A 21,392-nucleotide genomic window follows, 5' to 3' on the forward strand; every position below is an offset into this window, starting at 1 on the left:
GGTCTTTTCCAATCTTAATGATTCTGTCATTTCAAGCACAACTGATTCATTCCCTCTCTCCCCAGATGTGCTGCATGACTTCTTTTAACACTGTGGACTTCATATGCACAGTAGGATTTTCCTAGCTCACTGCAGCTACAAAGCCTCGAGGGCAAGTATCTCAGTCCCTGGAACATCAGTGGACCTGTAGATAAACAGCAACACACTGTGGATTGGCAGTGACAATTTTGTTCTATTTTTGGCCATCCATCACCCAAACGGGCAGCGTAGCTACCCAGGCAGAAATGGTTGACAAATTCTCCAGCTTGCCAAAAAGTCTTTTCTGAGTTTCAGACCATACTTATTTAATGTGCAAGTCTGTCAGTGTCACAGGCAGACTTGCTGGGTTTCAGTCTTCAGCTCTTCAGGTGATTAATAGCCTCTCTTTCCATTTTTGTGAAGTTGATATGCAATCATGCATGTTATAAGGTAGGCATAAACAGTGCCCTAAAATTCCAGGTTTCTGTAACAAACAGATATGCACCAAGGCATATTTGAACCATAGGGTTTTACCAGTACTTTCATGAAGGTGTGGATAAAACAAAACAGACTGCAATTTACTTAGGCTAAAAAAAAGAAAACCCTAAAAACATCTCCGTATTTTTTGGTTTAATACACATAAGGGTCACAGAACTAAAAGCAGCTTGAAAAGCACTTAAAACTGTGGACACTAACTCATACAATTCAAATTCTGTTGTGTTTGAGCACACATGACAGGAAGATATTTTACACAACACACACAGACAATGTATTATAAATATAAACACATACCTGATGTCTGCACCCCTTTCTTATTCCTACATTAAGAAACCTACAAGATCCCATTAATGTGACTGAGCAAGAAAATGGCTTTACTTCTAATAAAAGCAGTGCCTTTTATTAAGAGTACTTCACAAGTAATACACATCATCAGCAAAGCCTGCTGACTGCCACATGCGCTTATTCCGTAGCTTTTATCCAGACCCTAAGAAAGCCAGATCCACCAGCCATTTCCACTTTCCTTCCAGCTGATTTTTATGAATGCCCGTAAATTGGCTGAGATATCTGAATGGATATAAAGGAGATATTCTACATGAGTTTATGCTTTAAAATAGCTTCTTAGGATGATAAATCACTCTCATGTAGACAGTGGTGTGGAAAGCATCTTTCAGCGACAACAGCATCTCACATTTCTCAAAAATAGTGAATTTGCCAATGTCAAAAGTGAAACTTTTAAAAATGAAAGATTGTTCTAACAATAAAGAACAACTTTGTTAAAGAGTTTTGGCATATGCTGTAAATATTACTACAAAACTTACGCCTACAACTTAGTTTTCCTTACGTATCTGAAAGTAACAAGAGAACAGAAGAGGAGAAACAAAAAAGAACAAAGGGGACAACTGGAGAGAGAACAGTAATTAGAGGGAAAAAAGTTATCAAAAAACACATTACAGCAACAGCCTTAGTAAGAGCAGAAGAAACATTAGCCCTCGAGGCATCGTATTATTACTACTACGTTACTATTCTTTTGAAGACGTTAAATTTTTACTGAGTAACGTTAGTATCAAAATCCGTGCAGAGCAACGAATGGATGGAACTTTCAGGCTCCTGTCCTCCTATTTCTCCTCTTCCTGGTTTGTTCAAACTACTACTTCCTTCCACTTTGAGCTTCTCTTTCCCATTTCCCCACACTGTGCGGCAGATTCATCCTTCTCTCAAAATGCATTTTAAGCATTCACTGTCTCTAAGAGAACACAATCTTAATGAGAGCTGAGTAAAATTCAGATTAGTTTTTCAGTTCAGATGCACTTTCAAATCTGTTGGAATTCAGAATGAAAACAATAAAAGAAACCGTAACAACCACATTTTAAGATTCTTTTATTTATTGATCAAAACAGTTTTTGTCTCGATTAAAAAAAAAAGGAAAAAAAAGAAAGAACTCTGAAAACAATGAAAATGTAAATACCAGTATGACGCTATAAAAGAACGAGAAACGTACCTCCTCTACATCGTTGTCCAACACTACGATTTGTAGTGGAGAAGTCAGATTGTGGTTATCAGAGACGGTCGTTCCCACTGGGGAGGATTCGAGGATGAAGCCCTCATATGTAGATCTTGTGAAATAAGGCTTCTGATTGTTCTCATCAAGGACTTCAATATGCAGATTGGCAAAGGCAGGAAGCGGATGGCCGTTGTCTTGTTCAGCCTAAGGAAAATACCTCATTTGTCAAAGGTTCTCAGCCAAGTAAAACTACGAAAGTTACTAACTGTTGTTGGCTTGCATTTAAGAATTACAATTCAGTTACAAAAATAAGTAACAACATTATGTATCACCCCATTATGAAATGTAGTGTCAGGAGAAAAAGAAATACCAAACAAAAATTAGCTATGATACAAGAGCAAAAAGACTTTCAGTCAGGATAACCTTCTAAATAGCCACAATGAAACTCAATGCTATACAGCACACATGTAAACACAGTTCCTTAAACCATCAGTATTGAGAGTTTTGGAAAAAACTTTGAAGGATGAAAGAAAACGGGAAACTGATTGTACAACAGAACCTACACCAGCAGCAAGAGAGTTAAAACCAAAAGACCATCGCAGTACACACAGATATATGGTACTTGCTACGGATTACCGGAAGAATGTATTGTCCTGGATATGACCCTTTCTCCCTCTGCCCCCAAACCCATCTTTCTAGTGTTAGATTAGTGGACTTGAGTTTTGGTTTTGCCTAGTTTTGAATGTCAAGCAAAAGTCTTTACTTCAATTAATAACCCCCACCTTTCAATGGCAACGCCTCACCTACCAAGATTTACTCACCGATACAGTTTCAACTGATTTATTCTATTTATTTTCAAACTTCCTAAATGTAGAAGAACTAATTTCCCATTCCAGTGTGCTAATCCAATATAAATGTATTGTGTTGCTTTCTGTTTTGTTTTTTGGGCTTTTTTTTTTTTAATTTACTACCTGTGACTAATTAAAAGTAAATAAAGAGAGGAAGTGGAAGACAACAAGTAACTCATTCTTTTATTTGTGAAGAGCAAACCAGTTTTAATTATAGCCCTCCACATGTCCCTGTAGCAAGGCAACAGTAGGGTACTGCAAGACAGTCTCATATTCCTATGGCTTCACTGGGACCCTGGGATAGATCCCTACAGTTTCTGCTTTTCTAATGCAACCTGCCTACTTGTGGGACTGCAATTAAAACTCACTTTTAATCAGTTTTGCAGACTAGTGCTATCACTTTACATTGAAACTGGTCTGACCAATACAAAGAATGAAAGGCAATCTCCGTTGAGAAAAGTATCTAGTCTCTGATCCTTACAGTACAGAGTTACATGTTAAAAAAACACAACCCTAATATTTATAAGAGCAGAAAGACAAATATAAGCTCTTCCTCTCTTTGAAAAGATTTATCTGAAGACTGGAAGGGAGAACAAATTGTTCATTTCCTTACAAGGGCTCTTCCAGAGTTGTTCTAAGCCACTGGAAAATACAAGTAACTGCTCTTTTTCCTTTTGACCTTTACACATAACGATAGGTCCAACAAAGCAAATGAAGAACTAGAGAAAAAATTAGTAAAATGCTAGTTACAAATATTCACTTTCAAACAACACCTTTTTAAAATAAATATTTTTCTCTAAAAGCCACTTCTTTTTTCTTGTTTGATACAAAGATTTTCATATAAAATATGAGGAATTGATTTGTTTTCATGTTACATAAACATATTCCCAGAAGCAATGCTCGGCTAGGAGCAGAAAAAAAAAAAATATACACCACCTGTAACATTGTCAATTTTTGCTGCATTTCCCTATTCCTTAACTCATTTTTTTTTTTTTGGGGGGAGGGGGTGAGTGGTTATTTTTATTGGTTTGTTTTGGTTTTTTTTGTGGGGGGTGTTGGGTTTTTTTTAAGAGACAAATTTATATGTAAGTTCTTCCAGATGTTCAGTGCAGCTAGTGAAAACAGTTTTTCCTCATAGTGGCCTGCTAAACCCTTGCTTGGACTTACTGGCCACAGGCTGAGCAACTCTGCTTCCTAACACATATTTTGTAGCACAAAGAATAACCAATTTACATTCCTTTGAGAAAGAACGCCACAAAGCATTCTGGTTCTAGTCCCCAAAAGAACATGTTTTGCTGTCAAAGGAATAAGTGATCCTTCAATTCAACCGAAGGATATTATCTTAATTTAAATGGACTCCACATTTCTTCAGTGGAAAGAGCGATCTGCAGTGAAGCTGGCTAGATGGTTTCGGTTGAAGATATACCATTATAAGGAGGAGCTAATAGAGCAAAAAAGAACAAACATGCAATGAAGCCTTCATCGCAGCGACACACATGGCGATGAAGACTTTAGACCTTCACATTGTTATGAATACTACCTATGAGAACAGCCAGTACCTTCACACTACCCCCAAGATACACAAAGAAAGAAGCACAGAATTATACTCTGGCAACTACTGTTTTGGTTAAGTAGTTAAGTGCACCTAAGGAAAAAAAAAAAAAGGATAACATAATGTGAAATGTGTTAATTAATGTTAGCTACATTTATTATATAATCTGTTTCTTGAACAGTTTAAATGCAGCATTGACCACTTACATGCAGTTTGCAGAATGCTTATATTTGTAGTGGCCAACACATAACTTTATCCTTATGGAAGATGCCATGAAACCAGTCTCGCCAGAGTATTTGTACAAGGAGCGAAGAGCAACTGATGGGTTACCAACTTGAAGAAATGTTCTATACAGAAACAACGTGAAGTTCACTTACTCTAAGGGTCAGGCAAAACAGTTCCCCAAAAGGAGAAATGAAAGCAATGTGATAGACTCCCTGAATCTTCAGGAAAGTAAACAATAATATGGAGTTTTCTTTCCTGTCAAGCTAGCAGGGATCTGTTTGGTGAGATAAACCAACCTTTGGCAAAAGAAAAACCTCCAGATGGACACTAATGCTTAGGCAAGACTCTCTGGTGCTCCCATGGCACCATCTCTACTTCCTGTGCTCATTGCCACTGGAGGAGGGCAAAGCACAGGAGAGCTGGACAGACCCATGGTGGGGATGCCCGGAGAGTCTGAGGGGCTACAGCTGCTGAGGATGCTGTGGGCAAAGAAGACTTGGCAGGTTATTGGTGTTATTCAGAGCTGGAAGCACCCATCTTCTCCATCCCACATGCCCCAGGTTCACGGTGTGAACCTCCCTGAGGTTATACCCAAATATATACTCAAAGAGGTATAGTCTTGTCTTGGCAAAACACAGTCACCTTTGCTTAAACTCAGGGTTCCTATTTTCCCACAGATTCACAGAATGCAACTTTGGCACTGCACCCTTGTGTAACACTTCAGGAATACTTAGTCCAGAAAATCTATCATAAGATGCATGAAAACCAAACAGTCCAAGACTATGGCTAAACCACAACGCTGCCATACAGAAGATATATTTTTCTCTTTCCAGGTTTGATTCTGTTTTACCTCACCAGTGCCTTGCTTCTACTCTTGCATCCTCTCCAGCCACCGGCCGAAAGCAATGCGGCAGGTCCCTGCCTCTCCATTTCAGCTGTTATTTTTAAGCAGTGTTAATTGACAGCTTTGACCTCCTGGAAAGCTGGCCACCACCTCTTCCGGCCCAGCTAAAACTTATCTCAGCACCATTCCTTCCATCACGCATTCAGCACCCACCCACAAAGACAGAAGCAGCATTGTGTAAATACTACCCTGTCTGTTCCCAGGCTCTGCCCATTACACTTCAAAGGTCTTGCTCAGCATCCAGTGAAGGCAATGGGGACATATGTCAAATTCAAATTATCTTAATTCGAAACATTCAGTTCAAGATGCTTTAAACAGGATTTATGTCAGACTTTGCCACCTATGACTACCATAATGCTGGGGTCAACAAATAACTTGACATCCGATCACTGCTGCATACAGGAAACTGTTGCCTACAGTGCAGTAACAGATTTGGCTGCATCAATAGATTCTCAAAAAACCTGGTTGCTACATGGAAGGCAGCACAATTTTACTTTCACATCCTTAAGGTTACAGTAAGATACTATTACATTTGCTATCTGTCAGCCCTACAATGAAATAGCCTGGCTTCCTTTTCTGTTCTTTACAACTTCAGTACTCATACAGGCATCTTAACTCCACGTAGCTGGTAAAGAGGAAAGGCTATGAGGCGGTTCCACGAGAATAACTTCAGAGTACAAAGCTGAGTGTAGGTGAAACACAGGGGCCTAAATCCAAAGCTGTAGCTCTCAGTCTCCCTGCTCAGCTGCTGCGTAGCACCGACCGAGTCTGGATTCCAGGATGCCCATTTTCTTCATGTAAGGCCTTTCAGCGTGTTTCTGTACATGCAGAGACGTGCTCCTCTGGGCAAAGCAACCTTTATCCCTCACCCAGGCCTGATGTGACTCCAGAGAAGTCCTGGAGTATATTTCTTTATGATACTTCTTCCCCTGTAACTATATTTCTTTATGATACTCTGTTTTATGATAAGAATTGCAAGGTACATACCTGCAAGCACCATCAGCTGGTGCATTTAAGGCAGTAGTAGCACCAGTAATGGGCATGTTTCATGCCTGCTCTTCACAGGCAGTTTGAGCGTCAGTAAAAGAGAAAACCAGGCTTCCTTCTCTCCATGCTCCAATCCCAACAGGAGGGTGAGCAAGTGGCGGGCTGAGGGAGAAGTGGCACATGGGGATAAACATGAACTTGACGCATTTTAACAACAGCTGGGACATGAGTAACATTCTTCTTCAGGTAACAGGCTACATGTACGCGCAGTGCGGGAGACTAGAAGCGAGACCTGCCAACCTACAAGAAGACCTCAAAGAATTAAGGAAAGCAAAGGCGGGTGGATGTTTCCGCCGGAGGCAGCAGTTCCCGCAGGCTTGGACAAGAGCATGGTGCTGATGAATAGTGCCGCAGGCGGCTGCGCAGCGTGAACCAGCCCTGGTAAACTGCAGGAGGGGTCTGAGTGAAGGGGCTCACACTGCAAGCAGATTTCTTTGTTAGCTATTTGACAACACCCTTTCACATCGTCTGCAACTGTAGCGGCAACGAACCTGAGAAGAAACTGCGGAGAGCTTTTACAGCAGCTATGATGAAGATGAGTTATTGGCTCACCCCCCCGCCTCCCCAAAAGATCTCATCTGGTCAAGACGACAAGATAACATTGGCCCATCACTAGCACTTGGACAGAACTGACATTGCTCAGAAGGGACAAGGGGTGGAGGGGAGAAGTGAATGAATTTTACATGAAATCGTGTTGGAATTAAATTTTGGATAAGTTATCTTGAAATATCTCCCCTAAAGACCATTATACAGCAGATGGACTTATAAAGGCTTGCATTTAATTTATCCTTCTGGCTGAACCGATGTCTACATTAAATAGCTATTTGAGAAAATATAGAAATGCTCCTGGGAGCTGACTGGGATCTCATCTTTGCTGCTTTAAATATTTCCCCACAAGGATCATTCCTTCCTTGGTGGAAGAAGCTTCTTCAACTCAAGCTTCAAGGAACTCAGGTTCAGAAATCTTTCTTCTTCCTTTTGCACGCAACCTTTTATCAGGCCTAAAAGTCTCTAAAATTAGCTCCTGAAAATGCCCACTCTAGCACGTGTACACACATGCGATCTTCAGATCCAGGAAAAAATACCACACTGGCAAAAGGGAATACGAGCCTATTGTAAGCAGCAAGCACTAAGTATTCCCATATTCCTTTGCTGTTCTGTGTTTTTCTTGATTTGCTGGTTAAAAAGCATGTTTCTGACAATTTTTAGAATTCATATACCGTCTTTCTGATCCAGTTAAAATAGACATGCTGGATTTGCCACAATGATGAAACGACTGGAAATAGTGCCTAAAATAACAACAGAACTTATCACAGACCTCCTGACCCAAAAAAATGAAGGTAGGTTATCACCATGTAGTAAATAATGGGACCAATAATGTCCTAAACCTAAAAAAAGTGCAAAACTCAGAGAATATATACTACTGGTGAAAATAGTCTAGTTTACAGCAGTATCAGCCCTGAGAATTTTTCTTCGAACCCATGCAACCAATCTGCCCATTAAAATGCACTTTTTTATGCATGACTTGACCAAAGAGTCTGCTGAAATTAGTGACACCAGTCTTTTCTTCTTTGCAACCAAAGTTTTTCGAATTGCAGTTAGGTCTTAGAGCAATTTGCTCTGTGCTATCACAATCCTTTTAATTCCCTGAACAACTCAATACTTCTATTCAACAAAACAGATTTTAGACATGGTTCTTCTTGTGCTTCTGTAGCCTAAGCCTGTTATACCTAAATCAATCAGGTTAGCTTCTGGATATTGTTTCTTTAAAAATGTGATCAAATCATTGCTTTTTCCCTGCAGGACACAGTATGCGAATGCTTAAGTCACAACAATGTACCTAAACTTACTTTTGTTATCACTCATTAAATATCCAGAAGTAGATGAAAAATGTTAAATGTAACTTTGACTTTTTATTATACAGCTAGACTGATTTTTTAGTAACATTCAAAAATCACGGCATACTTGGAAACAATTACATAAAATAATGCTGTCTTTTATTTCTTCCAATCCCATGATAATGATATCTATACCCCAACACACAACTATTTAGCTTGAGATAAAGCTTGCAAAATATCTGTACCATCATGCACACATAGACACCATGCAATGCAAAAAAATCCCTGCCACTGCATCCTAGATATTTAAATCTTCGCGTACAGCAAACAAAAAATAGAATGCTACTTGAAGAAGATTCACAATCTATCTAAAAATTGATCTTTGACTTTTCTGAAAGGTAAATGAGCATATTCTTTTGCTATTGGAAGTTAATGTGGGGTTTAGAATTGATGCATCCGTTTAAGCATGCTGTAAGACGAACTACACTAAGCTCTACCGCCAGAAAATACCAACCTAAGCAAAACAGAGAGAACCCCTAGTAGGCTACTACAGACTTCCTCGCAGAGACCAAAGAGAGCGCCACTGCCTGCCTGACTACCATCTCTGTGCAAAGTGTACGTTATGCCATTTTTTTCAGTCTGGTTACCTTTTCATAATCATCCCAGCAAGAAGCACGTATGTCACAAATTCAGTTGCCATAACAGCTTCCTGTCTTGCACTCATCTCCTTTCCAAAGGCCACCAAAATCCCCTGTGCTTCCCCTGCCATTGATTATACCGCAACATTTCAGGAGACACAGTAAAAGTAGTAAGGAGAAGCCTCTGGCAAACACATTTGATAGCTCCCTGAAGGAGATGTACTGGAGAACTGCTGGCAGGTCACTTCCGTTTTTCTATTTAATACAAGAACAAGGAAAGAGCCCAGGAACTTCAGACACTCAAACTTAAAACTTGACTTCAAGCTGCGAAGAAGATGGAAACATTATATAGTATTTAAACCAATGTAATTAAAAAAGGAGCAGTCAGCACAGATACAGAGAAGGAAGGTCAAGTCTGACAAAATTGCTTCTTTTAAGTGCGTAACTGAATTGGGAGATAAAGGTGAAACTAGGGACATAATTTATCTAGATTTAGGGTAAGCTTTAGGATTGTGTATCACACACTGGATTAATTTACAAGGTCAGAAAGTACAGCGTAAGGGAAGAACTACTGAAATGGATTAAAAATTGGCTTAAGGACAAGAAGCACAGGGTATCTTTAGAACATGGAAGAAATTTGACTTTACTGTCAGCAAAGCTTGTGATGTGGCAGCGAAATGAAATTGGCACGTAATGTGTCTAGACACTACGCTTAAAAAAAAACAACAAACCCAAAACATACAGTTCTTTCTTCATGTATCAAGGGTAAGTGACCTCGGTATCCAATTAGGCTTATGATGCAGCAGTGCAGTAAGCAGTAATACTTACAGCTGCCCACCTTTCCAAATAATGACATTCTTTCTTCTTCCCTTCATTTAAAGAAAATGCCAGCTATGAAGTCATTATGCTAAGTTTTAAGTGATAGATGTTTTAAGTTTTAAAGGAAAAAAAAGTCTGTTTACTGCAGAAAGAACATGCAGCTATTTCTGTAAATAGAAGACATGACAGAACTTATCATTTATGGGTTTTAATGTTTTTGTTGCTCTGTGAGTGATGACACCCAATTTAGAGTCAAATCTTAACTCCCAATCACTGGTCTTTCTAACAGCTAACTGTGACAATGCTCTAAAGGCAAGGAAAAACATTTACCATGCTGAGACTCTGCTGAACACAGAAAAAAACTTGCTAGCTTCAATATGCATGTGATAACTTTAGAGAAAGACTGATATGAAGAAAAACTTTATTGATGGATAGGGAAGCATTTGGTTTTCCTGCACCTTTTTTTTTTTTCCCCGTCTCCTTAGTCACAAACACGAGACCCACCTCTGCATTCAGATTTTCATTCTACATCAACTCTCATCACTGTATTAAACAACATAGAAAAAAAGGCCACCTTAAAGAGAACAGAAATTTCCAGACTATTTGGACTACATAGGCTTTTGTGACAGTGATAAACCAAGAGAAGCAATTGAATACTGAGGTCACATAAGGGATGAACATATGAAAAGACCATTTAAAAAGCATTTATTGTACTTAATACCTACAGGAGATGCACAGCAGTTCGACCAAACTAATGATTTTAAAGATTTCATCATTGTCAGGAAGTGGACTGAGCAACTATTTAATGAAAATCCATTTCTTCCACTCTTTTCCTAATCTGTCACCATGAGTACAAAAATACTCTCATTTGTTCAATTCACATTCTATTTTGAGGCAGAGCAATCACTCTGTTTCCCATGATAGTTGATACATCTCTACTGTTGTGCAGGAACATCTGAGGAGACTATCTTCAGGTGCATTTCAAGAGACACACATAAAAACAATGCAGTTCTCGGACAAGGATGATAGATTTTTGGAAAACCGTACCTGTCATGTGGGCTATATTTTATTTCCCACTATGCGCTCAGAGGAACTTGAAAGAAAACAGCAGTATTCAGGAAGATGAGCTTTTTAACATATAGGTTACTTTCTAGAGACCTATTCGATAGCGATCACTGTGAATTTTTCTTAAAGTTCGCAAAAGCTGCAGCCCAGACACGTACTTCAAACCACTAAGTCCTTATCATGTTGATTACACAGAATAAACGGGGCATTACTCTTTGTGCTGAAATCCTACTGACCACCTGTATACGGAGAGGTTAAAAGATCGGATTTTGGTCTGTGGTTGGACACTGAGTGAGAAGTAGATAGCAGAGAAAACTGCAGCAGAGGGGTTAAAAGATGGACTTTCGGTCCGTGAGAACACCGCAGTTAGCACAGTGAGAGAACAGACAGCTGGGTGAGAAGCAGGTAACAGCCCAGGTGAGAGAAACCAGATGGTTGCCCACAGAGATAAGAAAGTTGAACAATAGTAGGGGAGGACGTGGAGGGAGGAATCCTTGCAATATCTTGCTATTGGCTTAAGCATGATTGATAATATGCAGTGTGTACAGAGCCTACGAACCAACAGACACGATGGCTATGGTGTGTGCAGCGCGCCTGACCAGCGGGCGCATACGCCATAGGCTCCCTATGCTGAGAGTCAGCAAGAGGCGTGTTTCAGCACTCGCTGGTCATGTGTGTCAAAACCCGCTTCTCTGCAAATGTATAAATACCAGGATTTCCCAAAGAGCAGGAGGACCGGTATACGGCGAGGCCACCGTTGCCTCCGTGGGGACGCCCACGTAAAACTGGCACCTACCAACTGCTGGGCTGAGCGCGCGGCGCAGGATGACACAAGAATGTATGGGTGGGCCATTTTCCTCTCAGTCCTCGGGTCGGTAAGACAATTGCTTTGCAAGATACCCTTAGTGTAACGCATGCTTGTAGGTAATAAACGCTTACTGCTTTTCCCCTTGTAGTCTGTGTATATGTGTCTACCCTTCTCGGGAATCCTTGAAACCACACTAAGACACCACCATATCAAAATTTAGAAGAGCAAAGAAGAGTAGGAGCAAATCCTCTTAAATGCAGGAAAATACATTCTTTGAGATACGCTGGAAAAGAAGAAAATTAGAGCTACCCTGAACAAAGATAACAAATAAAGGTCAATAGATGCATGGAGCCAAGAGTTCAAAACAGGATGACAGGAGTTGGAGGCTGACATTATTACAAAAACCTACCAAACACTGCAAATAGGAAGTTACTGAAATGGTGAAAAGAAGTCAGATAATTCAGGACTTAAAATTTAAGTCTCAAAAGACATGGACTTCAGACAATTTCTGTAACAGTGGTCCAGGAATTTTCAGTCTAGTGAGCCTCAACTGATGCACATCTTCTCATTGTCTGCTAGTACTATGTTTTTCTGAAACTCATAGTAAAAGAGCATCCTAAGAAGAATTGTACTAGATCAGACCAATAATCCGTCCAGTGCAAAATCATGGTTGCAGCTGCAGCCAAAGATAGAAGACTGGAGAAGATAGTGAGCAGCTCAGATTTCCCTGGATTTCTCTTTATATCAATAGATTTTTTCTTTCACCAGCCAGCCCTGCCTCCCTTTGAGCCTATATGAACTTTCAGCCCCACACTGCTGCCTGTCAAAGCAGGCAAACTGTATTAGATGAAGAATAATCTCATTTTGTCTGTTTTAAACTTGCCACCGGCTTGTTTCATTTGATAACTCCTAGCTCTTGCATCGCAGGAGACAGTGAACTATTGATTCCTCTTCGCTCTCAGAATTGTGACGCTATATTTTATGGGTGTCTATCATATCTTCTTCCTTCCTCACTTGATACGAGCCTGCTTCAGTTCTGCTCTCTCCTTTTTGTGATAAAAGACCAGAGCTGTGCACTGTGGTCAAGACACATGTGCAGCCTCGATCTGTATAAAACCACAGTGATTTTTTTTCTCTGCTCTGTTCTCTATTTTTCATAATGATTTCTAATGTTCAGTTTGCCTTTTTTTTTTTGACAGCCACAGATCACTGAGCCGACCCTTCACACTCAGTTATCCATTACAATGCCACAACCTCATTCCCAAATCAAGCCAGAACCCATCATTTTGTGTTTAAGACTAGGATGATCTTTTCTGACTTGTTTCACCTTATTTTTAAGCTATGCCTAATTCTACCAGCCATTTTATCACCGACTCCTTTGATATTGCAAAATCCTTCTGCAATTCTACAGTCAATCCTCATATTCAATACAAGACTAGGGGTGGGGGGTAGGGGTGGAGCAAATGGCTAATCAGCCTGGCAAGGAGATGAGAACCAACACCCAAGTGAGGAAAGCAGTGGACCCAGGCTGGCTAGGGTGGTATGAGAAGGAGAGACCCCATAATCCTTAAAGTGGGCTGAAAGGGGCACCACCTTCATATGCACATAGATCAGGGAATGCCAACAGGACAGCATTGTAGGTAAAGCTCTCATAGCCCTTCTGGGAAGTCAGCATGACCATATGCCCCCCCACAAGCATCTGTACAATAATGCCCACAGCACAGGAGCAGATCTTGGCCTAACACCGGGATCTGCTTGGCAGGATGCCATTGGATATGGTCTTGGAGAGAAGCAGGGTACAGGAGCACTGGCTGACTTTCAGAAATCACCTTCTCCAGATCCAAACATGGTCCATCTTGACAAAAAGGAAATCAAGGGCAGCTGGCAGCAGGCCTGTGTGGATAGGCAAGGAGCTCCTGAGAAAACTCAAAACAGAAAAAGGAAACCTGCAAGAATTGGCACCAGGGACAGGTGACGCAGGAGGATTATAGGAACACCGTCTGAGCATGCAGTTTGGAGTTAACGCGTAGGTTTAGAAAAGCCAAAGCCCACCTGGAACTGAATGGCAATAAGAAAAGCTTCTGCAGGTTATGGAAGACTAGGGAAAATGCAGGCCTGCTGCTGAGTGGGACAGGGGACATGGAAAAGGCTGCCATACTCAATGTCATCATCTTTTCAGACTCTCCAGATAAGACCTGCCTTCAGTAATCTCCATCCCCAAGACCCACAGAAAAGGCTGGAGCAAGGAAGACAGAGGAGGATCAGGCTAAGGGTATATGTGAACAAACTGGATGTACATGAATCCAGGAGCAGGCCTGCTGCTGAGTGGGACAGGGGACATGGAAAAGGCTGCCATACTCAATGTCATCATCTTTTCAGACTCTCCAGATAAGACCTGCCTTCAGTAATCTCCATCCCCAAGACCCACAGAAAAGGCTGGAGCAAGGAAGACAGAGGAGGATCAGGCTAAGGGTATATGTGAACAAACTGGATGTACATGAATCCAGGAGACCTGATGGGATGCACTCACACACGCTGAGGGAGCTGGCCGATGTCACTGTTAAGACCCCTCTCTACTACATTTGAAAGGCTCGTGGCAATTGAGAAGTTCCTGAGGTCTAGAAGAAAGCAAATGTAATTTCTGTCTTCAAGAAAGGCAAGAAGGAAGATCCAGGGAACTACAGACCAGTCAACTTCACCTCAATGCTCACAAAGGTCATGGTGGAGCAAATAATTCTGGGAAGCATTTCCAAACACATGAAGGACAAGGAGGAGGTTGGGAGTCGTCAGTGTGGGTTTGTGCAGGGTAATTCATGCTCGACCACCCTGACAGGTCTCTACAATGAGATGAATGGCTTGGTGGGTATGAGGAGAGCAGTAGATATTATTTATCTTGACATGAATAATGCTTTTGACACTATCTCTATGATCGCTGGTATCTGGATACCAGAGAACCAATCGATGAAGTATTGACAAGATGGACAATGAGGTGGATTGGAAACTGAGTTGGGCGCACTAGGTTCTGATCCCGCAGCACGAAGCCCAGCTGAAGGCCAGTTAATAGAGGCCTACCCAGGGGTTGATAGTGGTGCCACCACTGTTTAACAATCTTATTAATGATCCAGTTGATGGGACCAAGTGCACCCTTAGCAAGTTTGCAGGTGATACAAACCTGGGAGAAGTGGCTGATTTACCAGATGGGTGTGCTGCCATTCACAGGGACCTTGGCAGGCCACAGAAATGGGCAGCTGGAGTCTCATAAAGTTCAAAAAAAGGGAAATGCCAAGTCCTGCACCTGGGGAGAGATAACCCCAGGCACTATGACATGTTAGGAGCCAACCAACTTGAAAGCAGCTTTCCAGGGCAGGACACAGCGGTCCTGGTGCATGAATTGAGCAAAATGCCCTTGCAACAAACCTGTTCTGCATTAGGAAAAGCACTGCCAGTGGGTCAAGTGCCACTTAGCACTGGTGAGACATCTGGAGTGCTGGGACCAGGTGGGGGGTGGAGCGGGGAGGGGGAATGCAAGTTACTGCATTTAAACATAAGAAGAAACTCTTTTAATCCGAGAGTAGTGAAACACTGGACCAGGCTGCCCAGAGAGGCTGTGGTTTCCAGCCTTGGAGATACTCAACACCCACCCCACCCCCAACCTGAGCAGGGGGGTTAGACTGGACAGTCTCCAGGGATGTCTGCCAAATCTCAGCAATTTTATGATTGTGTAATAGCTCATGATCATAATAAGCTTCTTTATTTCAGCATTTCAACCTTTGAGATCATGCCCAACTTTCTTAAAAAGCAAAGGGCCCCAGCCTAGCGCTGTGTTTGATGACCTACCTGTTTTTTAAAACTGATCATTTAGCCTTGCCCTCTGCACCTGCTCCTGGCTGGCAAAGCATCCTCACTGAGTCTCCCTGTCCTTCCACTCTGAACAGAAAACAGTCTTTGTTCAATGAATAGACCATACAAAACATGGCATATATACACTTGACTTTCTCGCCTTCAAAGTGCACATTTGTCTACAGTTTGGTCCTGAGACTGTGGCTGAAGCAATGCCTTCTTTTCATGTAATGCAGTAAGCTTTCATCAGCCTCGAGATCAATGAAGCTCCCAACAGGAACACAGAAACCAATTAACCTCCAGAGCGAGCTGTAGGAGAGCATCGCTTTCTGTCACTTCCGCCAAGATCCATATCAGGGAAAATCACGCACATTGCAAAGGGCTTAGCTATACTGGAACTGCCAATACACATACTGGGAGGATCTCTTTGATCCAAATCACCTCCTCCAGAAAGTAAAAGCAGCCTTTCCAGCTCCCAGGCAGTTTCTTGGGATGAGTGGGGCAACAGGCACACAAATTCATGCCATGCCAGTATCACAACAGTATTCATGTAATCAAATGCATGCACCAGTGGAAAGTATTTTATATTGTAGCCAAGCTTCCCACACAATCTTCATTCATTAATATGGAATTTGGTCCCGCTGACACTCAGGCTCAGTCTCTACATGTGCACTCAAAGCAAGTACAACCGACTTACTCAAACCTCCTGTGCCTAGCAACAGCCTATACAAATGCCACAGCCAGTTTGGCAGGGGGAAGCCTTCCAAAAATTGGAAATCACACTCCATTCAAAGATTCAAGTCCGAAGAGTAAACAGAGTAGCTATTACTGCTGAAAAGTTCAGTATCACTTCTTGCAGAACAGGACCCCTAACCACTTTTCTTGTAACACTGGAAATTCAAACAGTCTGTTCAACTCTGACACACGGTGTTGACCTTCGGTTACCACTGAGACACCAAGGAAACGCAATCCCACTATAGAACTGTTTCTATGGTATTATTGGTCATGAGGTTAATGCCAGTCTGACTGAAACATCATCTGAGAATAACAGATTTTTGAGATAGGTACATAAGATATAGGAAATACTCTGTAAGGATATTCATCAAAATATTCTGCACAGCTGTAGCATGGCATTGAAGCACGCTTCTGTTACCAACACTGTTGGGAAGGCACAAAAAAACCCAAGCAACTGTGACACAAAGTAAGTCTTTCTGTAAGTGCCTGTTCCCCAAGAGCCACAAAACTCTCAGATCCAAGAAGAGTCTTATTAAAAAGTCAGGCTATAAACGTTATTTGAAGCTGGGAAACTTATCCCCCCACCCACACCCTGGGTTTTTTAAATCGAATTGGGGTATTTATTGAGATGTCCAATTTACATGAATCCTTCCCAATTTTCCAATGGCACAAATACAGTCAAATAAAACAGACAATGGTTTAAGAATTAACCGTACAGGTTGTATGAAAACCTACTCTAAAACTACATTATTAATTTAATTTCCCCAGTATACAGGTGGGGAACTACTTCCTTTACTCTGTATTACTATTTGTATTTTTAGTAGGACCACCTTGGGTCTTAACAGAGTTGACAAAATTTCTGTCATCATAGTAAATAACATGGCTATTTGTTTATTTAGAGAAGTATCACTCTTTGCTTTACAAGACACTGAAATAGTCTAAGAAGTCCTGATAGTTCTAATTATTTCATAACGCAAACATTCCTTATGATTTGCTAGTGACAACTCCTCCCCCAAATCTCCACATATGCATTCTTTGGGCCAGACTGACAGCCCTTGTGGTAGCTCCTCAGCCTACTCTGAAAACCACGCGAGTCCCCATGAACTAAATTACCACTTGGCACTGAGTAATTTTATCAAAATCTGGTCTCTTACAGGTGTGGTAAATTCCCCCATAGTGTAGCATTTTCATTTATTAGTATTTCGTTGGCTGTGTGAGCACATCTAGCTGTCAACAGTCCGTCCACTTTGTAAATTTTAATTTTTTTTTAATTTTATTTTAAATTTTAATTAAAAATAAATTTTAATAGGACTGTCAGGTTAGATTTTCTCTGATTGATAAATAACTGATGTTCAAATAGGAAAGGATCAAAGTGCATCAATTTGATTAATTTTCCTATTTGTTTCATGATATGCACGCTTCAAAAAAACCCAACAATCCTGCCCTCTCTCCACCCCCCGCCCCTGCTTTTTAGAGCTAGTAACAAGAGCAGTCTCATGTCTACAGTGCAATGGTCATGTTTTTTCCAGAAAGGTGATCAAAGCCGCTACCATTTCCTTCAACCACCTATATCCCCTTCTACAAGCAAAGAGGTATCAGAGGTGTGAAGTTAACTCTATTGTGGACTAAACTGATTACATGCCTTCCTGTTACAAATCATTCTCCTCCAGGAGAGAGACAGCTACTGTAGTGACAAATGATAAGGAAATGGAGTTTTAATATGTTTGTTATTTTATTGAGAATCTCGGCAGGTGTTTCAACAAGGCAGCCGATCAAAGATGTAATTATTTTTAGCCTTTGATGTTGCTGAAGGTATGCTCCCTCTCACTGTAGCTTTGGTTTGATTTCTCTAGCACCTACCTTCCGTAAAGCAGGACTGTCTGCTCCACAGAAGACTGTTCGCTCTCCAAATTGCTCTCCAAAGAGACATGCAAGTCCCTACCTTTACGGACATAAATGTTCAAACGACACACATGTATTAATAAATAAAACTTACTCTAAAAGCAGTAATTGATTTCAAAAAAGGAATTAGTAGTATGGGGTGTGTTTTTGCATCTCGGGAACAATCTTTTATAACAGAAGCAACAGTAAGCGAAGGGAAAGAAACACAATTCGTAATGTTCACAGCCTTACACATTTTGGGTCCCATACAGGATATATTCTTAGTTACAGTATTAACAACACTGCAAAGCCCTTTCAGTTTAAAGGCTCTAAATCCACATGCTTATTGTGACAGCCTTGCAGTTGCCACGTGGAAATTTCAATGGGACGCACACCAAAAACCCCCATGTTCTTTTGTAAAAGCCCCTGCTGCTTTGCAGGGAATGGAAGCAACAGGAGCTTCCCCAGGAGGGCCAACGAATTTGCCTCCCTGCTTATTATCAAATATCTTCTGGAGATAGCAGGGAGGCTGAAAACCAGCATTTCTTATTAAGAAGTTTAGCTTTTTCAATTGTCTTCCTATTTGAGAATTCAACATTTATCAGCAATGCAGTTCTAATGCCACACCAATTTCCTGTCTACCTTACTTTATGCATTCTAATATTCATGTATTGACTTAACCACCTTTTCCATTTCACTGTTTTCCATAATATTTTGGCAGAAAAAAAATTGATCCCTTGATAGCAGAGGGAATATCTTAGCGAGTCCTATAAAAATAGTGGTTTTTCTGTTTAAAGGGAAACATCACACACTGCACCCCTCCAGATAAAACAGGATCTGATTCAACAACTTCAACACAGTGAAAAATGCAAACTTGAGAATGTGCAAAAGAAAAATCTGAAGATTTAATCTCGCACAAGCCTGAGACATTATACCAGTTCAAAAGGTCCCTAAACAACACAGCATTAAAACTTTTATTATTCTAGCAGGTGGCATATTATCATTCTTACAGACTGATAATTTTCCTTATTATCCCCTTGACTGCACATATAACACAGCAATATGAACCTAATAATGCCGATAAACATTTCCATTAACAACAGAGCTTGCTATTTAGGCACACAGAATGTGGTAACAGAGCAGCATAATTGATTTTTTTAAATTGATGTATTGTGCTACTGTATATAGTTGCTGAATTTTGACAAGAACAACAACAAAACCAAAGTGCTACAGGGCTTTAACCCTAACTCTTTAGCATATTTATTTAGACATTAACCCACCTACATTTCTTCATCTGTCCTAGGGACAGCAAAACCCCACAACAGGAAGTAAGCTAGGAAATAGATGATTATCAAAGAATCCAATCACAAATTGTTTCACTCTAAGCATATACAAGCTTTATACTTTGATGCACACACAATCAACTGAGGTAGGAAATCAACACAAGTATTTTAAAAAGTGCCAAGTTATTAAAAATTCCTATTAAAGCTGCAGTTTTGTTTCATCTTCTGTCATACTATACTCGCAACTCTATTCCTCAGAAGATGCAGAAAGGACCTGTATATTAATAAACTTGTTACTATCTTCCCAGAGAAACTGTTGCCCTCTCCTAAATGCACACAGGGAGCCTGCAAATCTGTCCCTGACTCTTGCTTAATAAATGCTCAGAGTTAGTACAAAAGAGAATTCCTACAAGTTACACAGGTACTAGCCACAGTCAGCTTTTGCATGGCCATGCACAGGCACAGCTGGAGACCTAGGTCGCTCTGTCACACCAGATTTGTATACATTCCTTCACCCCCCTTATTTCAAGAGCAGAAGTGTGTACCAGTGCTCCTCCCTCTCCCAAATGATTGAAAGATGGAGTTCTGCTTCTGCTCTGAAGCAAAAAAAAAAACAAAAAAACAAAACAAACAAAACAAAACAAAAAACCCCACCACACCACAAAACCCTACTCAGCTTTTTCCTGAGGAATGACAGCAAGCATTAGTCTGACTGGTCTGACTGCATGAGAGGCCAAAAGCATCAAGGCTGGGAGCTAGCAAAGCTATGGCACATGATTTCCAAGGCCGGTACAGAAGGAGCTGCTCTTGCCAAGGGGACAGCCTGCTGCCAGTGCTACCCAAAAAATTTGGGGGTGTCGTAGAGGCAAATAAATAATTCTTACTATATGAGTGCAACCTTTGTATTTAGAAATAGATTAAGTAATAAATAGATTAAATAACGGCATCCCTGTGTTAAAAAACTCTACAGTTTGGAAAGCCCACTCTTTATTCTATATAAAATACACTGGTAAATACAGAAGTGATCTACTACTTTAAAATAGACCACTGTTGATTCCTTTCTCTTTCATTTGCTCATCTGCTTACCAATACAGCGAATACAACATACACAATTTTCTGTGTCATTAGACAACAGCTTTAGACTGTCTCCAAAAGAACCAAATGTAATTCTGCTCTGTTCTCATCAGAGACCATCTTTACTGAACTGACTTCTGCAGTCTGTTCGCGCAAACTTCACCTGCAGCAAAACTTACGGTTTTGTACAATTTTGCTCAAAGCATAATTAACAGCTTGCTACATTTTGTAAGTTTAGCAATTAAATATTGCTATCATCACCTCCTAGTCTTTTCCTCTTAATCCTCAAATTGGCAAGGAAAGTAGCAAATGCTGAAAATATTTTATACTTGCAAAACTGGGACACAGTAACCAGATGAAGATACATTTTTAGATCTTCTGTAAAGCCACACTTTTCACAACGAACTGGTATGCACTTTGATCACTTGGCTAAGTTAAGAACTGCAGACTGTTACCAAGTCGGACTGTAAAACTAAGGACAAAGCAGTATGTACAAAAGAGGAAGGAAACCAACTCTCCTCATCAATGGCAGGATTTGAAAAAAACAATCCCACAGAAGTAGTTTATGCTTTTCCCAGCAATGGGAGCTGAATGAGATCAGCACCGGTTATGTTCAGAAGCTTCCTTTTTACTCAGTAGCAGAGCTCTGAAATGAGCTTCCTTTTTTTCCCCAATCATTTCTTTAAAAAAAAAAAAAAAAAGAACACCAAAAAACCCAAACACGATACCACCATTCCAATTGCTACAAGATGGGGCGATGATCTTTTGTTCTCCTTGCACCCAATATTTAGTACTCAGTCGATCATTTGGATCAA

At 40.7% G+C, this 21,392-nt stretch overlaps 1 protein-coding gene across 1 annotated transcript in view; it reads right to left on the reverse strand.

Annotated features, from left to right (window-relative positions):
* Positions 1-2,017: 2,017 nt before the first annotated feature.
* Positions 2,018-21,392, reverse strand: part of LOC104624656 (protocadherin-15-like) — a gene marked incomplete at both ends in the record, with an annotated part of 143,645 nt that continues 124,270 nt past the window's right edge. Inside the window, one exon of the mRNA XM_010292087.1 lies at positions 2,018-2,224. Coding sequence (XP_010290389.1) covers positions 2,018-2,224 — 207 coding nt within the window. The remainder of the gene's footprint in view (positions 2,225-21,392) is intronic.

Source organism: Phaethon lepturus, unplaced genomic scaffold (assembly GCF_000687285.1).
Source record: "Phaethon lepturus isolate BGI_N335 unplaced genomic scaffold, ASM68728v1 scaffold698, whole genome shotgun sequence".
Taxonomy (NCBI): Eukaryota; Metazoa; Chordata; class Aves; order Phaethontiformes; family Phaethontidae; genus Phaethon; species Phaethon lepturus.